The sequence below is a fragment of the Myotis lucifugus genome, unplaced genomic scaffold (assembly GCF_000147115.1).
Source record: "Myotis lucifugus unplaced genomic scaffold, Myoluc2.0 scaffold_156, whole genome shotgun sequence".
In the NCBI taxonomy this organism is placed as follows: Eukaryota; Metazoa; Chordata; class Mammalia; order Chiroptera; family Vespertilionidae; genus Myotis; species Myotis lucifugus.
The window spans coordinates 2,121,731-2,141,696 of record NW_005871204.1 but is presented as its reverse complement, the minus strand read 5'-3'; the positions used below and the strand labels follow the sequence as shown (position 1 = coordinate 2,141,696).

The 19,966-nt window shown below is 44.0% G+C and overlaps 1 protein-coding gene across 1 annotated transcript in view; it reads right to left on the bottom strand.

Annotated features, from left to right (window-relative positions):
* PTPRB (protein tyrosine phosphatase, receptor type B) overlaps nucleotides 1–19,966 on the bottom strand; it is a 78,845-nt gene that overhangs the window by 7,105 nt on the left and 51,774 nt on the right. The window contains 11 exon segments of the mRNA XM_023759450.1: nucleotides 3,298–3,433; nucleotides 5,378–5,541; nucleotides 5,734–5,856; nucleotides 6,879–7,013; nucleotides 8,694–8,770; nucleotides 9,657–9,747; nucleotides 10,349–10,430; nucleotides 10,542–10,559; nucleotides 10,663–10,746; nucleotides 11,630–11,729; nucleotides 14,633–14,739. Coding sequence (XP_023615218.1) covers nucleotides 3,298–3,433; nucleotides 5,378–5,541; nucleotides 5,734–5,856; nucleotides 6,879–7,013; nucleotides 8,694–8,770; nucleotides 9,657–9,747; nucleotides 10,349–10,430; nucleotides 10,542–10,559; nucleotides 10,663–10,746; nucleotides 11,630–11,729; nucleotides 14,633–14,739 — 1,117 coding nt within the window.

Genomic DNA, 19,966 nt, shown 5'->3' with positions numbered 1-19,966 from the left:
TATATATATATATATAGGCTAGAGAGAAGGAAAACACGTTTCTGTCCTCTAGGAACTCGCAGTCTTATGGATAACTGGTATGAAACTGTGACGTAATTCTGCCACCCTTCATGAAATAACAGAGCTAGACAGTGGTCCTCAGTGGCTGCCCCAACCCTAAGTGAAAAACTGATGAGGAGCGTGAGAGTGGATGTCACTGTTAATTCCATCGGCACTGACAGAGACTCACACAGATAGGAAGTCCTTCCTGACCTGATACAACAGGAAGTACTCAGCACCATCCATCCGTGAAACACTGTGGTGGTAAAAAGGGACCTGAATTTAAGGGAGCCTCACACTGGCAGACAAAGACTGTGGGGAACAGATGACAGTACCACCAGGAAAACGCAGTCAGCCACATCCAGAATGTGGGAAAATCTGCAGAACAAATGAACTGGTCTCTTTAACAAATATATGGCATGAAAAACAAATTAGAGGGAGGATCATTATAGATTAAAAGAGATTTAAAAGAGACCTCAACCAAATGCAATGTGTGAACATTGTATTCTATGCAAACCAGGTATGGAAAGTCATTTTTGACATAATTAGGGATATTTAAACACTGACTGAATATTATATGATATTAAAGAACTATGATTAGATTTGTTAGGTCTGATAATGATACAGTGATTATAATTTTTAAAAGAGTCTATATTTTTAATTTGCACATTCACACACACACACACACACACACAGTATTTAAAGATGAAATGATGTGATAAGTAGAATTTTCTTTAAAATAGTCCAATGAAGGCATGTGAACCAGATATGTGGGATGTAGTTGAGAAAAAAACACAGAATACTGATAATTGCAGAAGCTTGAGTTTGGGTTGATGGGATTTCATAATATCATCTTTCCTAGTTTTATGTATTTTTTAAAAAATTCCAGAATAAAATAATTGCTCTAATGAAAGCACTCCTGGGCCAGGGCAGTGGTGGTGGGAGAGGATCCCTGGTGAGGGCACTGCCTGTAGGAGGCAATGACACCAGTGTTTTCCCATGTGTCACGGAGTATGAGCTCTGCATGAGATTACCATGTGCTGCACAAGAAAAGCATTCGGGGTCAAGGAGGTTTTGGGATAGTGCATTTAAAAAAGCTTGGGGGAGCTCTGCTGCAGTCCAGCTGCTGCTCGGTTTCCAGGTGTGCTGTAATCACGGACAGGAGCATGTAGAACGTTCCACTTTTTTAATCATGGGAATTATTTTTTAAATTACCTTTAAAAAACTGCTTTCAGAGAGAGGAAAGGAGAGGGAGAGAGAGATAGAAACATCATTGATGAGAGAGAATCATTGATCGGCTGCCTCTTGCATGTCCCCTACTGGGGATTGAGCCCACAAACATGTGCCCTGACCAGGAATCGAATGTGACCTCCTGGTTCATGGGTCAATGGTCAACCACTGAGGCACACCGGCTGGAGAGGAATTATTTTTTTAAATAGAGGATTTTGATGCATCACTATGTTCATTGCAGCATTATTTGCAATAGTCAAGATATGGAAGCAGCCTAAGTGTCTACTGATAGACAACTGGATAAAGAAGATGTGGTACATATATACACAATCCTTGGCCATAAAAAAGATTGAAACCTTACCATTTGCAACAACACGGATTGACCTGGAGAGTATTGTGCTAAATGAAAAAATCAGACAGAGAAAGACAAATACCATATGATTTCACTTATATGTGAAATAAAGAGCAAAGTAAGTGAAAAACAAAACAGAAACAGACTCATAGATACAGAGAACTAGGGTGCTGGGCTGATGGTTGCTAGAGGGGAGCGGGTTTGGGTAAAAAAGAAGAAGGGATTCAGAAGTATAAAGTGGTAGTTACAAATAGTCATGGGGATGTATATCAGTAAATAACAGCACAGGGGATAGAGCCAATAATAATAATAGAGGAATATGCAAATTGTATGGGACGCTGTCATGTAAAGACCAATCAGGACCGGGACAGGGCCACAGCAGAGAGCTCTCAGCACGCCTGCGCCAGGGGTCCAAATGGCGCAGAGAGGAAGGGAGAGCAGATAGGCAGTTAGGGGGATCAGGCCAGGAGGGGAGTGCAGATAGGCAGTTAGGGGGATCAGGCCAGGAGGGGAGGGCAGTTAGGGGGATTAGGTGAGGAGGGGAGAACAGTTAGGGCCATCAGGCTCGCAGGGGAGCAGTTAGGGGCATCAGGCAGGCAGGCAGGTGAGCAGTTAGGAGCCAGTGGTTCTGGATTGTGAGAGTGATCCCGGATTGGAGAAGGTGCAGGCCAGGCTGAGAGACAACCCCCTCCCCCTGCCCCCATGCATGAATTTTGTGCCCTGGGCATCTAGTTAGTAATAACTATGTGTGGTGTCAGATGGGTATTAGACTTACAGGGAGGTCATTTCAAAAGTTATATAAATGTCTAACCATCTGCTGTACAATTGAAACTTACATAATATGGAATGTAATTGAAAAATAAAAGAGTTTTCAAAAAAAGTTAAGTAGAGGATTTTGCAGAGTTACCTAGGAAACAGAAGGGTAAGAGAACTTGGGCTTTGGAAGGCAATTAACTGGGAAATGACATGCTTGGTCTGTGTGGGGACATGGCCTGGTGCAGAGGCTGTGGGCAGTGGACTTGCTGCTTAGGGCCCCGGGTTCTCTAGAGCAGGTTCGAGTGCCAGTCTGGCCATTTCACAGCTGTTTATAGCCCTAAGCCTCTGAACCTCAGTTTTCTAGCCTGGAAATGGAAAATAATAACTCTCTTATCAGGTTATGGTGAAAATCTAATGAATTAACATGTTCAAAAATGCCCTGCAAATGCCAAAGGACCACCAATGGATGCACTTATCCTTCCCAATCAATGTACACTTCTTTGGTGTTTCCAGAGTTGGGGGGTGCAGTTGGGGCGGGGGGCTGGAGGAGAGAAGAGATTAGAATCTGTTTCCTCTTTACTAACTGAAGTTCTTGTGCTCACCCATCAGCCAATCTGAAAATGATCTTCAAGATGACCTGGCCTTTCTCCCAAGTATAATGCATTGATCACAATAATCTGTCTTCCTACCCACCCACCTGCAGAAGATGGGCAACCAGCTCAATGAAGAGAAGGGTACACACCATCCTGAGGGTCCCTGAGATTTGAAATGACAAGTCCTAGACAAATTGTGTCCTCCGTGCTCTTTCTCTTCCCAATGAGTCAGTTATTTCCTCTTCTCAGATGAGGGCCTCGGGCATTTGGGGGCTTTGGGAGGGAGGCATGGAGAGCGGTCTGTGTCCTTCCGCCTGTGACTCTTACCTCCGTCTGCACCATGTGAACCCTGTGAAGCCGTAGGTCATGCACTGCTCCATAGATGTCCACAGAGTCTTTGGAGTCTAACTGCTGGAGGATTCGGTCCAACGCGATGAAGGTTCCAGTCCTGCCCACACCGGCACTGAAGAGATAGGGAAGGAGGACCGAGCCTGTTTATTACATTGGCCTTTCTTTCTTTCTTTTTAAAAAAAATATATTTTATTGATTTTCCACAGAGAGGAGAGGAGAGGGATAGAGAGCTAGAAACATCGATGAGAGAGAAACCGATGAGAGAGAAACATCTATCAGCTGCCTCCTGCACACCTCCCACTGGGGCTGTGCCCGCAACCAAGGTACATGCCCTGACCGGAATCGTACCCAGGACCCTTCACTCCGCAGGCTGACGCTCTATCCACTGAGCCAAGCCGATCAGGGCTACATCGGCCTTTCAAGAGGGCATCCAGAGACCAGCAAATCTTTCTTTCCCTTCCAAGTTATGGGAGGCTATAGGAACACGTCTTCCTCTCCACATGCTCTCTCAAAGAAATGCAACCTAGAGCCCCAGCCTCTACCTCTTTCCCTCACCTTCCCTCACTCCCCCAGGGGCAGGTACTGCTCTGCACTTGGTGTGTATCATTTCCAGCCATGTTTTTATACTTCTCCTGCATCCATGAACAATATAATCACTTTATATGTTTCAAAATTTACTAAGACGATAACATGTTTCATGTAGTCTTCTGCCAACTTTTCCACTCAGTATTGTGTTTTGAGACTTATCCATGTCGATACCCACACATATATACTTTCACTTAACAACTCTATAGAGTTCATAAACCACTGCTTAGTCCATCCACCACTAGTCCATTCCCTACTGTTAAAGGCACTCACATTCTATTAAAGACCATGTTGCTGTGAGAACCACTGGCACACATGCGGGCATTTGCTAGGGCTGATAAGTAGAGGTAGAACTGCGTATCATAGGGTGTGAACCCCTTCAACTTTACTAGGGATTGACAGTTGCTCCCCAAAGTGATTGCATAACCTGGGGATTTTTGCTGCATGTATTTCTAAGAAAAATAACAGTTCTCCAGTGGTCCCGGGTGAACATGCCTGCCATTCCTCAGGAGGCAGGAAGCTCTGTACCTCACATTCCTATTAAAAGCATCAGGGTTCCAATGACATATAGAAGCAGGGCTCCTAGGGTGCTGGGCTGATTGGGAGACAGTGAGTGCCTTTGACATTTCTCACTGCAGCAATTCCCTGCTCCGTATTTATTAGTGCCATTCAGTTAGGACTATCAAAGTGTTGCTGCAAACATTAATTAGGTAAACACTAGGAGAGAGGAGAGAGAGAGAGAGAGAGAGAGAGAAAGAGAGAGAGAGAGAGAGAGAGAGAGAAGTGGATTGCTAGGTTGATTTTATGGGCACACAGTAGTCTGAAGCCAGGAGAATTCAAGAGGGAACATAAATTTAAGAACAAAGTTGGGTGCTACAGATGGCAGGTGCTACTCAACTGGGAGGGAGGGCTAGAGCAGGATCTTAAAGGACAGTTAGGGTTATTACAGATGGAGGAGAGAGAGAAGGCCATTGCAAGCAGTAAGAAGCGAGAGTAAGCGTACGCCGTCTCCATTCTGGCTAGAGTGGGAGGGGGTTCTGGGAACTTGCATGGGGGATGGAGAGTCTGGAAGTCGCATGAGGACTCTGCATTTTTGTACAAAAGGAAAAAGAGCAAGAGAACAATGGTTGTTTGTGAAGAAAGATCTAGCTGGGCAGAGGGAGGCATGTCTTCCAGGCCCTGTTTTATTTATAGTTTGATATCGCTGGGCCCAGTGCCATGTGCCAAATAATCTCTGAGGGAAAGAGAAGGATGAAGAGTGAGGGTGAGAGAGAGGAGGGTGAGAGAGAGGAGGTATGTGAAGAAAGCAGGAAAGGAGAGAGAAGTCAGTGAAAAGGAATGAGGTTGGAGAGAAGGAGAAGTAAGCTAACAACATCTGAGCCCAGACTCATCCTCCTCCCACCAGATCCCCACCCTGCTGCCTTTTCCAGTCTCCCGGGTGTCATGTCATGGGCTCCGCGTGGCTGAGTACCTGCAGTGCACCACGGTGGGCCCGGCCCCGGGCGTCCTGTTGATGTAGTCCCTGACAGTCCTCACAAACTGGATCAGGGACTGGGTGGTCTCCGGGACTCCGTGGTCCGGCCACACCGTATAGTGGAAGTGGCGGATGAGCCTGTGTGTGTCTAGCTGTTCCTCCTGTGAGAGCAGAGAGGAAAAGAAGAAGAAAGATAAGGATAATAAGGCAAAGCTTCCAGCTTGGCAGCTGTGCCCAACCAGGAACGCCTATGGGCTGCAAGGACAGGAGAGGAACCAGCAGGTAGGCGATTCCCAGGTGACCTTCATCTTTCCAAGCTGGGTCATTAAATGAAATCAGACAAACCAACGCACACTGCATATCCTAAACTCCCGGATGGTCCACTCGGGCAGCACCGACTCTGAGAGCATCTGCAGGATGAGGTCCCCGTAGTAGAGGGAGTCCTGGTCCGCTGGCCAGTAATGGTCACACTTCACCTAGAGGAAAACAGACAGAAAAAAAAGTGAGTCCGGAAACGTGACTCCTCCGTGAACCTGAACTTTCCCTCCTGGAAAGGTCTTCCTGAGTGGGAATCCAGGATCAGCTGCTAAAGCCATTTGGCATCTGCTCTGCATTAACCTGCTCATGGCCAGCGCTGAAGCCCAGCTGCTGCTGCCAGTGAAGGGGAGACACTCCCGGTGCGAGGAGCGAACCCCAACTTCTGGCTCATTTACCTTTCGGGCACAGTGGGTCATGGTCTCTTTAACTTCCTTAGCATTTTAGTTCCACTAGCAGGTAGGAACATCTTACAATGTTCCTTTTGAAGAAAGATCTTGCTGGGCAGAGGGAGGCTCTGTCTTCCAGGCCCTGTTTTGTTTCTAATTTGGTATCACTGTCCTAACCTGGGCCCAATGCCATGTGCCAAATGATCTTTGAAAAGTCTGAACATTTATCTAAGCTCAAGATTACATGCAGAAAGACAGGAGAAAGAGGATTATGAACATATATTATTGACCACAGGTATTGGGCACTTTACAGGTAATCTCTCTTTCAAATCTCCGAGTAACCATATAAAGTAGAGGAGTATAAGTGCGTTACAAGAGGTTTACTTCATTTGTCCAGTTAACTATTTTCCTTTGTTTCTGCAGACACAGCCCAAAGTTCAGGTCTCCTTCTTTCCTAAAAGTAGGGGCAGAGCCAATGAGCCTGACAAGGCGTCTCCTCTCACCAAACACTGGAGGATGGAGCGACGGCTGGCCAGTTCATCCTTCTGTGTCAGGGCACTTCTGGTGTTCCCAGTCCTCAAATGGAGACACCTTGGATTGAAAGTTCAGGCCCAGGATCCAAATCGGGCCTCACCTCACAGAGCCTTGCTGAACTGGGCGGTGTAATTCACTAACAGTGTTCTCTCTCATACGACCCTTACTTAGCTTTGCAGGAGTTAACTTTGGATGGCGGGGAAGAGCTCCCTCCAGATGGCGGAAAGCAAAGCTGGAAGTCAGGAAGAGTGTTTACTCACTCGGCCCTTCTCCACACACTGGGTCACCATGACAATGTTGTGAACATTCTGTTCCCACGCCATTTTCCAGAAGTCGTCCTTCGTGCCAGGAAGAGGTCCCTGAGTAGCGATGTATTCTCTTCTGAAGTTGTTGCCCTGCGATGAATTTACAATATGGACAGTCAGAAACAATAGGCCTCTTCAGAACCATAAACAAAGAATGAGCTGCAGATGCAGTGATATGTAGGTCTTGGCCAGGCCCCTGATGAGAAAAAGATACTAACACAAGTGTCAAGGCTTGGGAGCAGGAAGGACAAAGGCTGGAATGTTGAACTATTGTTAAGAGCCAAATTCCTTTTTATTAGGCTGGGTCTATTCTAAAAGGCAATGGAGGGAGGACTCAGGTGATAATCTAGAAAACACTTAATCCACAATTGAGTGTGTGTGTGTGTGTGTGTGTGTGTGTGTTCGCGCGGGCGCACGTGTGTAGGTGTGTCTGAGGGACAGATTTTAATCAGGCTCTTTCCCTATTTAATGGAGAAGCTTGTAGTCATTTGAGATAACTGACATTGGAATGTTGGTAAGAGAGGTCATGCAAGGGAAACTTAAGGAAATATAAATCACTGTCTACTGAAAACCTATCTGATAACATGCTGTGAGCCAGGACTTTCCTAAATCTTAATTAATCTTAATCACAACTCTCGGAGCTAGGATATTTTCACCCACTCATTCTGCACCCCAGCAATACAGAATTCCTGGCAGAACCTCCTGGAAGCTTTCTCTCCTTCCCTCTCCTCAGGGCCTCTACATTCTGTCACCTCTGCCACTCCCACGCCTCGCCCACCCAGACACGGCCTCTCAGCTGGCTATTCCTCATTTACCCTCCAAGTCTCAGCGTGTTGCCTGCTCTGCTGAGCTTTCCTCTATCTTCCTGTCTGCTGAGTGATGTTCCCCTGCTGTGGCAACTTCGAACTTCTTGCTACTAGACAGTGGTCCTTAGACCAGCAGCATGGGCTCACCTAACAGCTTACGAGAAATGCAGAATCTCAGCACCCCCCCCCCCCCGCCCCCCCGCTGGAACAGAATCTGCATTTTAACAATGATGTGGAGGTATGTTTTTCAGGGCATGGCCTGGTCATGTCCTGATGCCCCCACTCTCCTGAGAGTTCTTTGAGGGTCAGATTCTATCTTACCAGATTCCTGTGCATCGCTCAGTATTTGACTTCTATCCAGCACTTAACAAGTTGTGCTCACTGAGTGAAAGAATGATGATTTGAGATCCATATTACTTATCCTCATTGTTTAGAAAAGAAAATGGAGGTGACATAACTTGTCCAAGGTTACAGAGTCCAGTAAAGGGCAGAGATGGGACTGAAACCTGGATCTGTCTGATCTCAAAGCTTCTTCCACTTGTAGGGTGCTACAGGAAGTTAGCAAGTTGACAGCCAGAATCTGAGCCCAAGGGTTTGACATAACCTTGGAGCTGTGTCTGTGGTTTTCAACAATCCAAGTAACTTCAAATCACCTTTCCTACCTACGCAGCCTTAGCAGGGGAGGTCCAACGTCTTTAGGGAGCTCTAGTCTTGGCCAAGGGCTGCAGCGAGAAAACGACCTATGAGAATGCATCCTGGGCTCATTAAAATCTCTTGTGACTATAGCCATTGTGTAAATGGGCCTTTAGCAGTGATTAAATGGACACCCTGTGTTTTATGGCAATCAGACACAGTCTTGCCTTCTAAAACCTGAGAGCAGTAATAGCATGTAGGAGGAGAGGTATCTCCCGTGTGGTCACCCATCAAAGCTTCATTGGGCACGACAGCCTAGTGGTGCACTCACAGGGATGTAGCTGGCATTGATGTAGTCGGAGCATGGGTCGTCATCGACATTGGACAGCTTCACTCGAGAGGCATCATCTGGAAGGAAGTTTATTGAGACAGATTTGCCACTGAGTCTTAAGGTGATTTTCCTACGGTTTATGGAATGCTGATCCCACAAGGGCCCCACAAGGAAGAATCCTCATCTCCGCTTTGCAGACGAGGCTCAGACAGGATACCTCGCCCCAGGTTGCATAGGTGGTTCATAAACACACAGATGACCAAATGCCTTCTGCAGTCCCCTCTGCGCTTTCCTTTGTTACACTACTTGTAACACTATGACGTTCGCCCAAGGAGTGTCCAGCTCCCTCGCACTGCTGGAATGAATACAATGCAGAAAAACTGTTGCTTCAGCTAATACAGCGGTTCTCAACCTGTGGGTCGCGACCCCTTTGGCTGTCGAACGACCCTTTCACAGGGGTTGCCTAAGACCATCCTGCATATCAGATATTTACATTACGATTCATAACAGTAGCAACATTACAGTTATGAAGTAGCAACAAAAATAATTTTATGGTTGGGTCACAACATGAGGAACTGTATTTAAAGGGCCAGAAGGTTGAGAACCACTGAACTAATAGGATAAGGATAATTAAAATATGTAATAATTATTTAATAACAGTTGCTAACTGGAGACTTTGTTAGATAAACTTGAGTTGGCCTTTGCTGTTGGCCCTGTTACTGCTCGGAGGCCTCCAAGGTGAAATGTCAATAGCAGAAGAGGCCTCTTGGAACCAGAATTGAAACTTGTTACCCATGTGGAGGGAGGGGCAGTAACACCCATGCCATCCCTTTTTTAAAGCATTCAGAGCCTCAGATCTCCCAAATCCACCCATACCGTATTTCTTTAGCCCATTTTATTCCTGGAAAAAAAGGAGGAATGGCTAGAGGAAGACAGTATTACAAACTTCAACACGAAACTCACAGGGCAATATATTGTTGTATCGATTTTTCCCTCTGTTCTCCGGCAAGAGTGCAATATCACATGGTTGATTTCGACCCACGTCTTTTAAGTCCTATGAGGTCAAAAATAAATTTGCAAGTAGAGAATATGAAATAGAAGAAGACAAATCATACAATCCTTGAGATGGATTACAATATGAGAATACGTATACTAGCTACTGTTCATGGAATGCCTGCTACTCTGTAGGCATTAGCTCTGGTCCCCACAGCAGTTCCACAGGAGGCATTCCCATCTCCATTTTACAGAGAAGGCTCCGACAGGAAAACTAACTTGCCCCAGGTCAATAGCTGAAGATCTGGTGGCAAAGCTGGGAACAGAACCCAAAGTCTGGGCACTTTTCACCAAAGCCCATTATTTCCCAGTCAAGCAAATGGCCAGGGTAACTGAGAGCCTCAGGTTTGCATTTGCAATTTGTTCATTCTTTCTTATCATCGGATTCAGGATTTGCTGCACAAATCTGGAGATGAAATGGCCTGTGAGATTAGGTGGTATGTTGTGCGGGGAAGAGATTCGGGCATAAAAGAGCACTCAGCTGAGATCCTGCGTGTCCTCCTAACTCCTGAGCCCAATCAGCCTGTGATTCCACAGGAAAGCTTGGGAGGAAACTTCTGCCGAGGACTAGGTGCCAAAGCATAACTGCATCTGAGTCGTACCTCGTACTCCTTGGACAGAAGGTAGTTGGAGTCGGCCTGCAGCTTCATGAAGTGCCCTTCAAACTGATTTACTTTTATTGGGCTAGAATTAAAATAGAACCGAAGGAAAATTACTGAAGGAAACATGCCATAACCAGTTAGAGCTCCATTTCAAAAGCAGATACGATAGTAATTAATGAGTCTTCTCTCTTACCAAGAAGTTTTCCGGCTACTGTGAAAGGAAGCCAAGAGAAGAAAGACCTCATTAGTAAACCTCACGTAATACAATCAACTCATCTTTCAGTGAATGGTGTGAAGGAAGATGTGGTGCTCACCCTTTCTGGCCCAGGTTCAAGTGGACAGACAATGGCCGATCCCGGCGGATGCTCAGCTGGGCAGAGGGCCTTTCTCGACCATGGCTGTAACATAAGGGAGAGGACTTACATTCTAATTATGAGACATATTACATTAGGACTTCAACACATTTTCCATTTATGGTAAGGCTGTGCATGCTTGTGCACATATGGATTTTTCAGTATTCACGTAGATTGACACTCAGCCACCGTCTCTTTGTGGGGGGGAGGGGGAAGAAAGGGGAAGGAGGGGAAGAGAGGAAGAACATAAAGAAATAGACTTTTCCCACTCGGAAACGGATCTCTGCAATAGCTGAAGATTTGTCTTCTGGTTTTTGGCTACAGGTCACAATCACTTCCCACACTCTCAATAAAACTTTCCTTAAAAAACCCCCAGTAAACCTTAGATGCAAGACATGACATCAAGAGAGAACACGGTGTGCCAAATAAAAGAAATTCCCCAAGAGGAGAGAGTGTGGCATTGGGACCACATGCTTTGGTTCTTTTTGGTCTCTCCTTAAATTAGCACAGCAGATATGAGCCATAAAAGGGTGATGTCAGCCATACTTTTCAGCATATTTCAGAAAAGTGATTGGGTACACAATTTGCACACATCTCTGTCTTCATGAGGAGATGGAACCACACACAACGTTTTTGTGTGTGTGTGTGTTTTTTTTTCCTGTGCAAAAGGTGTTGTTTCACACTCAAATAAAGCTTCACACAGCCCCCTAGTCATTTGGAGAGGGCAGAATTCATCAATGGTGTGTAGAGAGGCAGACAAAAGTGAGTCCCGGTTTTAGGGTTTGACTTTTGTTTTTCTTGAGAAGCAAAGCTGATTTAACCGAGAGAAATTAAATTATTTTTCCTTCTTACTGTTCAGACTAAAGGGCATTTTCAGTTGCATATTTAAGGTTCGGGGCCCAATCACTAAAGGGATCTTTGTACTCACCTCGTTCTCCGCCTGCAGATGAATAAGGCAACAACGGCCACCAGCATGCCAATTAGGAACAGACCAGCACTCACGCCTTCAATAACTCCAAAAAAAGGCTCTACAGCAATACAGATGGAAACAACAAACCCAGGTGGGCACATTAGTGCTAACAAACCGGGGAGCTAGAAGCTCTACCTTCCCGGGAACATTATTAAAGAAGAATTCAAACGATGCCCACACTGAGTCAGTTCCTATGGGAGTACGCAGCCGAGAAGATGAAACGCTGGTGGGTCATTATATTTTTGAAGTTAATGTTATTTAGCTTTTAAAGAGATTTTGGACTTGTTTGTGCTTGTATATAAAGCTTGGGGCTCTTAAAATAAATGACAGCAGTTTGCCACCAAAATAAAAATGTTATTTCATTTGTATAAAACAAGTTACAGCATCTGGGACTTTAGCCAATCCAGTTCATGGCTGTGAGTTATTTTAACAAAATTTTATTTTTATTTTCTGGTATAATACTGCCACTGGGAGTTTAAGAGCAGGTAATAGTAACCCATTTTTAAAATAGTTTTATTGAAATATAATTAATGTATCATACAATTCACCAGTTTAATTGTATAATTCAATGATTTTCAGTATAGTCACAGAGTTCTGCAAATATCACCACATACAATTCTGTAACATTTTCATCATCTCTCTCCCCCCCAATCAAGAAACCCCATGCTCTTAGCTGTCATTCTCTATTCTCTCCTCTTCCTAGCCCTGGCAACCACTAATCTTTCTGTCTTCATAGATTCACCTATTCTGGACATTTTACATAAACTGAATCATAAATATGTATTCTTCTGTAATTGGCTTCTTTCATTAGCGTAATGTTTTCAAGGCTCAGTCATATTGTAGCATTGATCAATATTTCATTCCTTTTTTATGGCTCAATAATATTTCATTCTATGGATATCTCATATTTTGTTATTCAATCATCCATTAATGGATATTTGGGTTATTATGAATAAAGCTGCTATGAACATGTGTTTACAGGGTTTTGTGTGGACATATGTTTTCATTCCTCTTGGGTATATACTCAGGAGTGGCATTGCTTGGTTAACATTTTGAGTAACTGGAAAACTGTTTTCCAAAGCAGCTACACCATTATTCATTCTCACAAGCAATGCATGAGGTTCCAATTTCTCCATATCCTTGCTAACACTCGTTACTGTCTTCTGGATTATAGTCATTCTACTGGGTATGAAGTGGTTTCTTACAGTGGCTTTAATTTACATTTTCCTAATGACTTCTGATGTTGAGCATCTTTTCATGTGTGTATTGGACATTTGTTATCTTTTTTGGAGAGATGTCTATTCATATCTTTTGTTATTTGTCTTTTTATTATTGAGTGTAAGTTAAGAGTTCTTTACATGTTCTGGATACTAGCACCTTATCAGATATAATATTGGCAAATAGTCTCTCCTATTCTGTGGTTTCACTTTCTTCATGGTCTCCTTTGAAGTACAAGAGTTTTTAATTTTGATTAAGTCCCATTTATCTATTTGTTCTTTTATTGCTTGTGCTTTTGGTGTCATACCTAAGAAACCATTTTCTAACTCAAGGTCACAAAAATGTACTCCTTTGTTTTCTTTTAAAAATTTTATTGTCTCAGCCCTTACACTTAAGTCTAGGAATTAGCCCATTTTTGAAGTTTCATTTTGTGCCCTTGAATTTTTTGTTCAATGTTGCTTTTCAAGACTCATCAAATCAACACAATCATCTTTCGTTTAAGGTGGCTAATATTCTTTTTAAAAAATATATACTTACTATCTTCCTTTACTGAAGTCTATATAATTTTTACTGTATAACAATATTTCAAAGAGGAAAGACTTGTGTTTACAAAGCCTTTACTTAACATTAAATTATAAGCAAACATGTCTTAATTGTGTTCTGATCTCTTTTTGGCTTGAAGAGTGGGAGATTATGCCTATACTTGGCATAAATAGATGGGGGTGTTTGTGAGGCTGAGTCATTTTTGTCCTGCAGCATGACAGACTGTTTTAGCTGTAAAGAAGAACTTCCTGGGACCAAGGACCATGGAACATGGGCTTCAGGGAAAGACTGGGGCAGATCATGGTAACGAGGAAAAACCTGCTGAACAATGATGCTATTCTCAGCCTTACTGAAATATTCCAAGGCAGTGCGGTGTACAGGTTAAGGATGCAGGCAGAAAGGGCCAGAACACCAGCTCTACTATCTTCCCCAGCTCTATTAGGCTTTATTCAGCATGGTCAGTGAAAGTGTCCTTGATAAGCCCAGAAATCTGAGTTCCTTTAACTCTTGGTGCCTCAGCCCTCACCTTTAAAATGGGGGCGATAACAGTATCCACCTCAGAAGGCTGAAGTTAGGCTTGGGTAAGTCATTCTATGCACAATGCTTAAACCTACCTCCACAGAGTAGGCAACCCCGTAAGTACTAGCTGCCACTATTACTCAGACTCTCCCTCTAACATACATGAGAAGTCTCTTTCATAAATTTATGCGAAGCCTGTTAACATTTTTTATGGTGTGAAAACAATATATAACAAGCAAAAGGAAAAAAGCTGCCTATAATCCCACTACTTTGAGATATTCCTTGTTAATACGTTGCTATTTTTTCTTCTAGTTTTTAAAATATATTTCTATGTATATGCATGTATGCATTCGAAAGCCTTTTGTATCTACTTATATTTTGACCTGTGCAAGCTCTTTATTTAAATAAATTTATTAAAAAATGTATCTTCAATAAAGATCTGGTACCTCTTAAAAAATCTGGTACTTGTACCTTTTCTAGATTAATTCTCCTTGGATCCGTTCTCCTATAGAAGTTGTGAATTCCTTGAACCCGCATCAATCCACAATCACATACAGATTAACTTCCAAGTGAAAATAAATGTTCCCCCCACCATCAGCCAAGTTGTAGACCTCCCCACGAGAGGTCCTTGTGGGTGACGGTGGTTGGGAGAATATGTGGGAATGGAAAGGTTAGCCTTACCTGACTCGGTGGTGATAGGCAAAGAGAAAAACGTGTCTGAATAGAGTGGCTTTGTGAATTCCTTTAGGTCCTCATCAAACAGCTGTGTAAAAGCCCGAATACTGATTCTGAAAAAGAAACATTTATGTAGGTACAAATTAGTGGCTGACCACAGTAGGGCTGACTGAAGAATGTGTTCAAGGAGAAACAGGGTGGGGACGTGTCAATATGTATATAGGGTCGGATGTGAGTCATGGAATCAGACAGTCTTGGGTTCATTCATTCATCCTTCAAATATTTATGGAGTCCCTATTCTGTGTCAGATATTATGTTCCAGGGGCTGGAGATACTGCAAGGAAGAAAGTAAAAGTCCCTACCATCCCAGAGGTTACATTTTCATGGGAGATATCAGATAATACATATACAAATATAATATGCCAAATAGTGACATGAACCATTAAAAAGACAGCAGCAGAGTAAGGGAGATGGAAAGCAATGGGACTGCTTTATTCATCATGGTCAATGAATGTCTCTGATAAAAGGATATGTGCACAGAAATCTGAGGAAAGGAAAGGAGGAAACCGTGGCTGCATTTCAGACAGGTGCAAGGCTCTGAGGCAGGAACATGCCCGGGTGCAAGGAGGCCAGCGTGGCTGAGCACAATATATGAATGATGGAGAAATAGGAGATGAGGACAGAGAGTTAGATGGGACCATGGAAGACCCAGAAGGTCTGGTGAGGATTTTGGCTTTTGTTCTGAGAGACCTAGGAAGCCACTAGGGGGTGCTATCAGGATCACTTTGGCTGCTGCAGCCCGGGAGCAACAGTAAAAGAGGGCAAACTAGTCAGCAGGGAATTGCTCAGGTCCAGGTGGGAGATGCTGGCTTGGACCAAAATGCAATCATATTTATAGTGAGAAGTGTTGGATATTTCAAAGAAAGAGCTGAAAGATTTGCTGGTGGACGTGCAGTATGAAAGGGTGGAGGCAAGGATGACTCCATATGATCTGGCTGAGGAGCAACTGGGGGAATGGAGGTGCCATTTACTAACATCAAGGAAGTCTGTGGAGAATGTTGAGGGGTTCGGGAAGTACAGAGTTCATTTGCGGGGGCAGTAATTCTGGGTGCCTGTTAGAGCAGTCCAATGAGTCAAATGTCAGTATTATCAGTTTTCCTGTAATTGTTGATATTTTACTAAAATAACTACATATACAAATAACATTTTACACTGAACATTACATTACAAATAAAATTATGTATCTTCCCATCTTTTTGGCACTAGTTATTTTCTAAAGAGCCTTTTATCTAAAAATATTTTAATGTCATTGTCATAAAATATACTTGATGCCTTCTTTATATCTAATTGCTGAAGTTACAAAGAGATACATGCTCACTACTCTTGAAAACTAGAAAAACAATATAAAGAAATAAGGCAAATAGTAAAAGAAGAAAGCACGTATTGAATGCAAATGAGGAATACTGCAATTTGGAGGAAACTATGTTTGGGCATAAGGAGATGGGGTGGCCTGGAGCACAGGATTCCAAATGGGGGAACAGTATGAAATCAAGTGGAAGAGCCAGCAAAGGACCACCTGGGAGAAGAGTGGTCCATATAGAGACTAGTGTGATAGTCCAGGCCAAGGACATGGGGCCTTGGTCTCCGGCAGTGGCAATGGGAACAGAAAGAAGATTGAAAGGCACTGAGAGGAGGTGCCAGACAAGACCTAGTCTGAAGAGGAGAAGGGGGAAATCAAGATGGTTCTAGGCCTAGCTGGTGTTGCTAAGTGGTTAGAGCGTTGGTCCGTACATCAAAGGGTCACCAGTTTGATTCCTGATTAAGGGTACATACCTGGGTTGCAGGTTAGATCCCTGGCCCCAGGGAGGGTGTGTGCAGAAGACAACCAGTTGATGTGTCTCTCTCACATCCATGTTTCTCTCTCTCTCCCCCCCTCCTCTCTTCCTCCCACTCTCTCTGAAAAATCAATGGAAAAATATCCTCAGGTGAGAATTATTTAAAAAAAAACACTGTTCTAAGATTTTAGCTCAGGTCATTGGGAAGAAAAACGGCCTCACTGATAGAAATGGGAGCTAGACTAGGGAAAGAGGATGAGCTTTGCTTGGCAATATTAGAATGACAGTGAGACTCATTTAGAGCTCTCCAGCTGGCATTTGGAGTTATTCCAGTCACCTGGGCTGGAGAGCTGCTGAGGTAGCTGCCCATGTGCCCATGTAGGATGGTTCCTGGAGATCAGCTGGCCCTAAATTCAATAAGCAAGCAAGGTGCAGCTCCTAAAACACTGAATTAGAACCCCAGCCTGGATGAAAGGCCTACTGTACCCATCACAGGACCTAAATCTCATGTTCTCTGGGTGAGTCAGGTCCAGTCCTACTCAATTTTGGGGGTCATAATTTAGGAAGCATAGAAATCATTGGGGTGATTGACCAGGATGATGCAGAGAAGGCTTAGAGGAACATGATCGCTGACTTCATATTTAAGGAAGACTGCACGTAGAAGAGGAAACAGACATCCTTATTTTCCTCCTTAAGACAGGACTGAGCTCAGTAGGCTGGCGTCACAGAGCTGTAGTCATGAAGTCAAGTTCCAGCATCTAGTGTAGGAGCCACATAGGTAGTGAAGGGCTTAACGTTATTGAAGGGCTCTCAGCAGAGGCTGGAGGAAAACCAGCTCCCAGGAAAGCTACGGGACAGGTCTGCTGCACTAAGTTAAAGATTGGCCTGGGCCAGCTCTTGAGTTCTTTCTATCTTGAGATGCTCAGACTATAGGTTTACTGATAAAGTATCAGGCTTAAGAAAACAGAAACATCAATCAGAAAGGATATTTTCACCCCTATATTCATAGCAGCACAATTTACCATAGCTAAGATTTGGAAACAGCCTAAGTGCCCATCAGCAGATGAGTGGATTAGAAAACTGTGGTACATCTACACAATGGAATACTATGCTGTTGTAAAAAAGAAAGAATTCTTACCATTTGTAACAGCATGGATGGAACTGGAGAGCATTATGCTAAGCAAGATAAGCAAGTCAGAGAAAGATAAATATCACACGATCTCACTCATTTGTGGAATATAATGAACAACATAAACTGATAAACAAAAATAGAACCAGAGTCATAGAAGCATCAAACAGACTGTCGAACCTATGAGGGAATGCAGGGGGTGAGGGGGTAAGAGATCAACCAAAGGACTTGTATGCATGCATATGAGCGTAACCCATGGACACAGACATGGGGGGTGGGTGGGTGATGAGGGCATGTGCTGGGGGATGGGGTGGTTGGGGAGAGGTCAATGGGGGGAAAAGGACTTATGTAATACTTTAAACAATAAAAAATTGAAATTTAAAATAAATCCTATATAATAAAAACCTAATATGCTAAGTGTCTGGTCATCCAGTCATCCATTCAACCAATCAAAGCGTAATATGCTAATGATATTCTAAGGCTGCTCAACTGCTCATTATGACTTGCACTGACCACCAGGGGGCAGACAGTCCACCAGCCGGCCAGTCACTATGACGTGCACTAACCACCAGGGGGCACATGCTCCAACCAGTAGGTTAGCTTGCTGCTGGGGTCTGGCCGATTGGGATTGAGCTAGATGGGCCGGACATGCCCTAGAGCCCTCTGTTTATAAGGCTAATGACGTGGCCAAGCTCCCACGTCCCTCCCCATCCCCCATTGTGCACCAGTGGGGTCCCTTGGCCTGGCCTATGCCCTCTCGCAATCCGGGACCCCTTGGGAGATGTCTGAGAGCTGGTTTTGGCCCAGTCCCACTCAACACAGGAGCTGCCCCCTAGTGGTCAGTGCACTACCACAGGGGGAGCGCCTCCACATCAGTTGGACATCCCCTGAGGGCTCCCGGACTGTGAGAGGGCACAGGCCGGGCTGAGGGACACGCCCCCCCCCCCCCCCCCCGCTCCAGTGCACGAATTTCGTGCACCAGGCCTCTAGTAAATAAATAAAGTATAAGGCTTGGTTGCTATAGAAAAACCTTTTCTAGTGTTAATTTAAACCCTATGAAAATGAATGGAGGATTCATTTTTTCCTTTTTAAAAGGCTAGATTGGTTGAACCCCAAAGTATCTGGGCACATCCTGTAATAATGCTGCAGTAGTAACAGGCCAGGAAACATTGTTCTGACCCTCTGTCCCCTCCTTCTAACTCATGCTCCCAGCCCTGCTTGAACCTGGACTACTTGCTCTTCTCTAAACAATCTGTGTTTTTGCTTCTGCACTTTGACTCACTATGTTCCCTCCACCTTAATCCTCTGTCCTTATTTCCATATTTTCCCTACCACACTCGGCTCTGGGACTTTCAGAGAGGAGGCACCCTGTAGTGAATATATGATCAGCAGGATCAATTTAATAATAGAGTAAGATTATTTTAATGAATAGATATCTGATAGTAATTATTTCAAGTTTAACTGTGTCCAGAATCAGAAAATTCCACAGCACAAAGTTAGAGATCATGTGGTTTAGTTTCCTTCATTTGAGAAAAATGAGGTCAAGAGAAGCTGACTACCCAATTGTGGTCACATTGCTATTCTATTTAGAATAGAAACAAAACCAGATCAGCACTTTCCTAACCTCCAAACTACCTCTCACCCATCATGCTCTGCCCTTTCTCTTCCCACATGGAACCGTGCTAATTATACAACCGAATAATAGGAACCCAAATGAATGGGAACATGTTACATGTACTGACATAATAAGCTTGTGTGTCAGCTAAACCGAGTGTTTTCCAATTTCTTTTCAATCATAATGTTTCTTTTTCCATGTCTCTTCCTGTCCACCTATTCTTTTTGGGAAAAAGGTGCCTGACAGCATTGAAGGTCACCGTGGTGACTATCATCTTGAGAAGGCAGAACACTGACTCCCGGGGGCTAGGGCTCAGCCGCCCCTCGCAGGAGGCCACTTAGCATAGGGTTCTCCCATGTATTCTGAAAGGCTAGGCCTCCTCTCATCAAGCACTACTGTGGCATGCTTTCCACAGGACTGAACCAAGTGCACATTGGAGAAACAGAGGAGAGTTATGTCCTAGCAAACAAATATCTACAGCATGAGTTGATTACACTAGATTAAGAATGTGTAACTTTTTAGGAGTATATCTTGACTCCCAAACATTTAATAAATGCTTTTTTTTGTGCCTGGTACTTGTCATATTGTTTCATCACCAACATCACATCTGTCTCCTCCATTAGACTGTGAGCTCTCTCAATGTAGTAAAGAGGGTAGGTGATTAAACAAAGGATTAAAAGTCACTGGTAACTGGAGGGTTGATTAGAAGAATGTCAGGACTGGGTGCTGTGGAAATGGAGCTGAGAGTACAACTGCCCAGC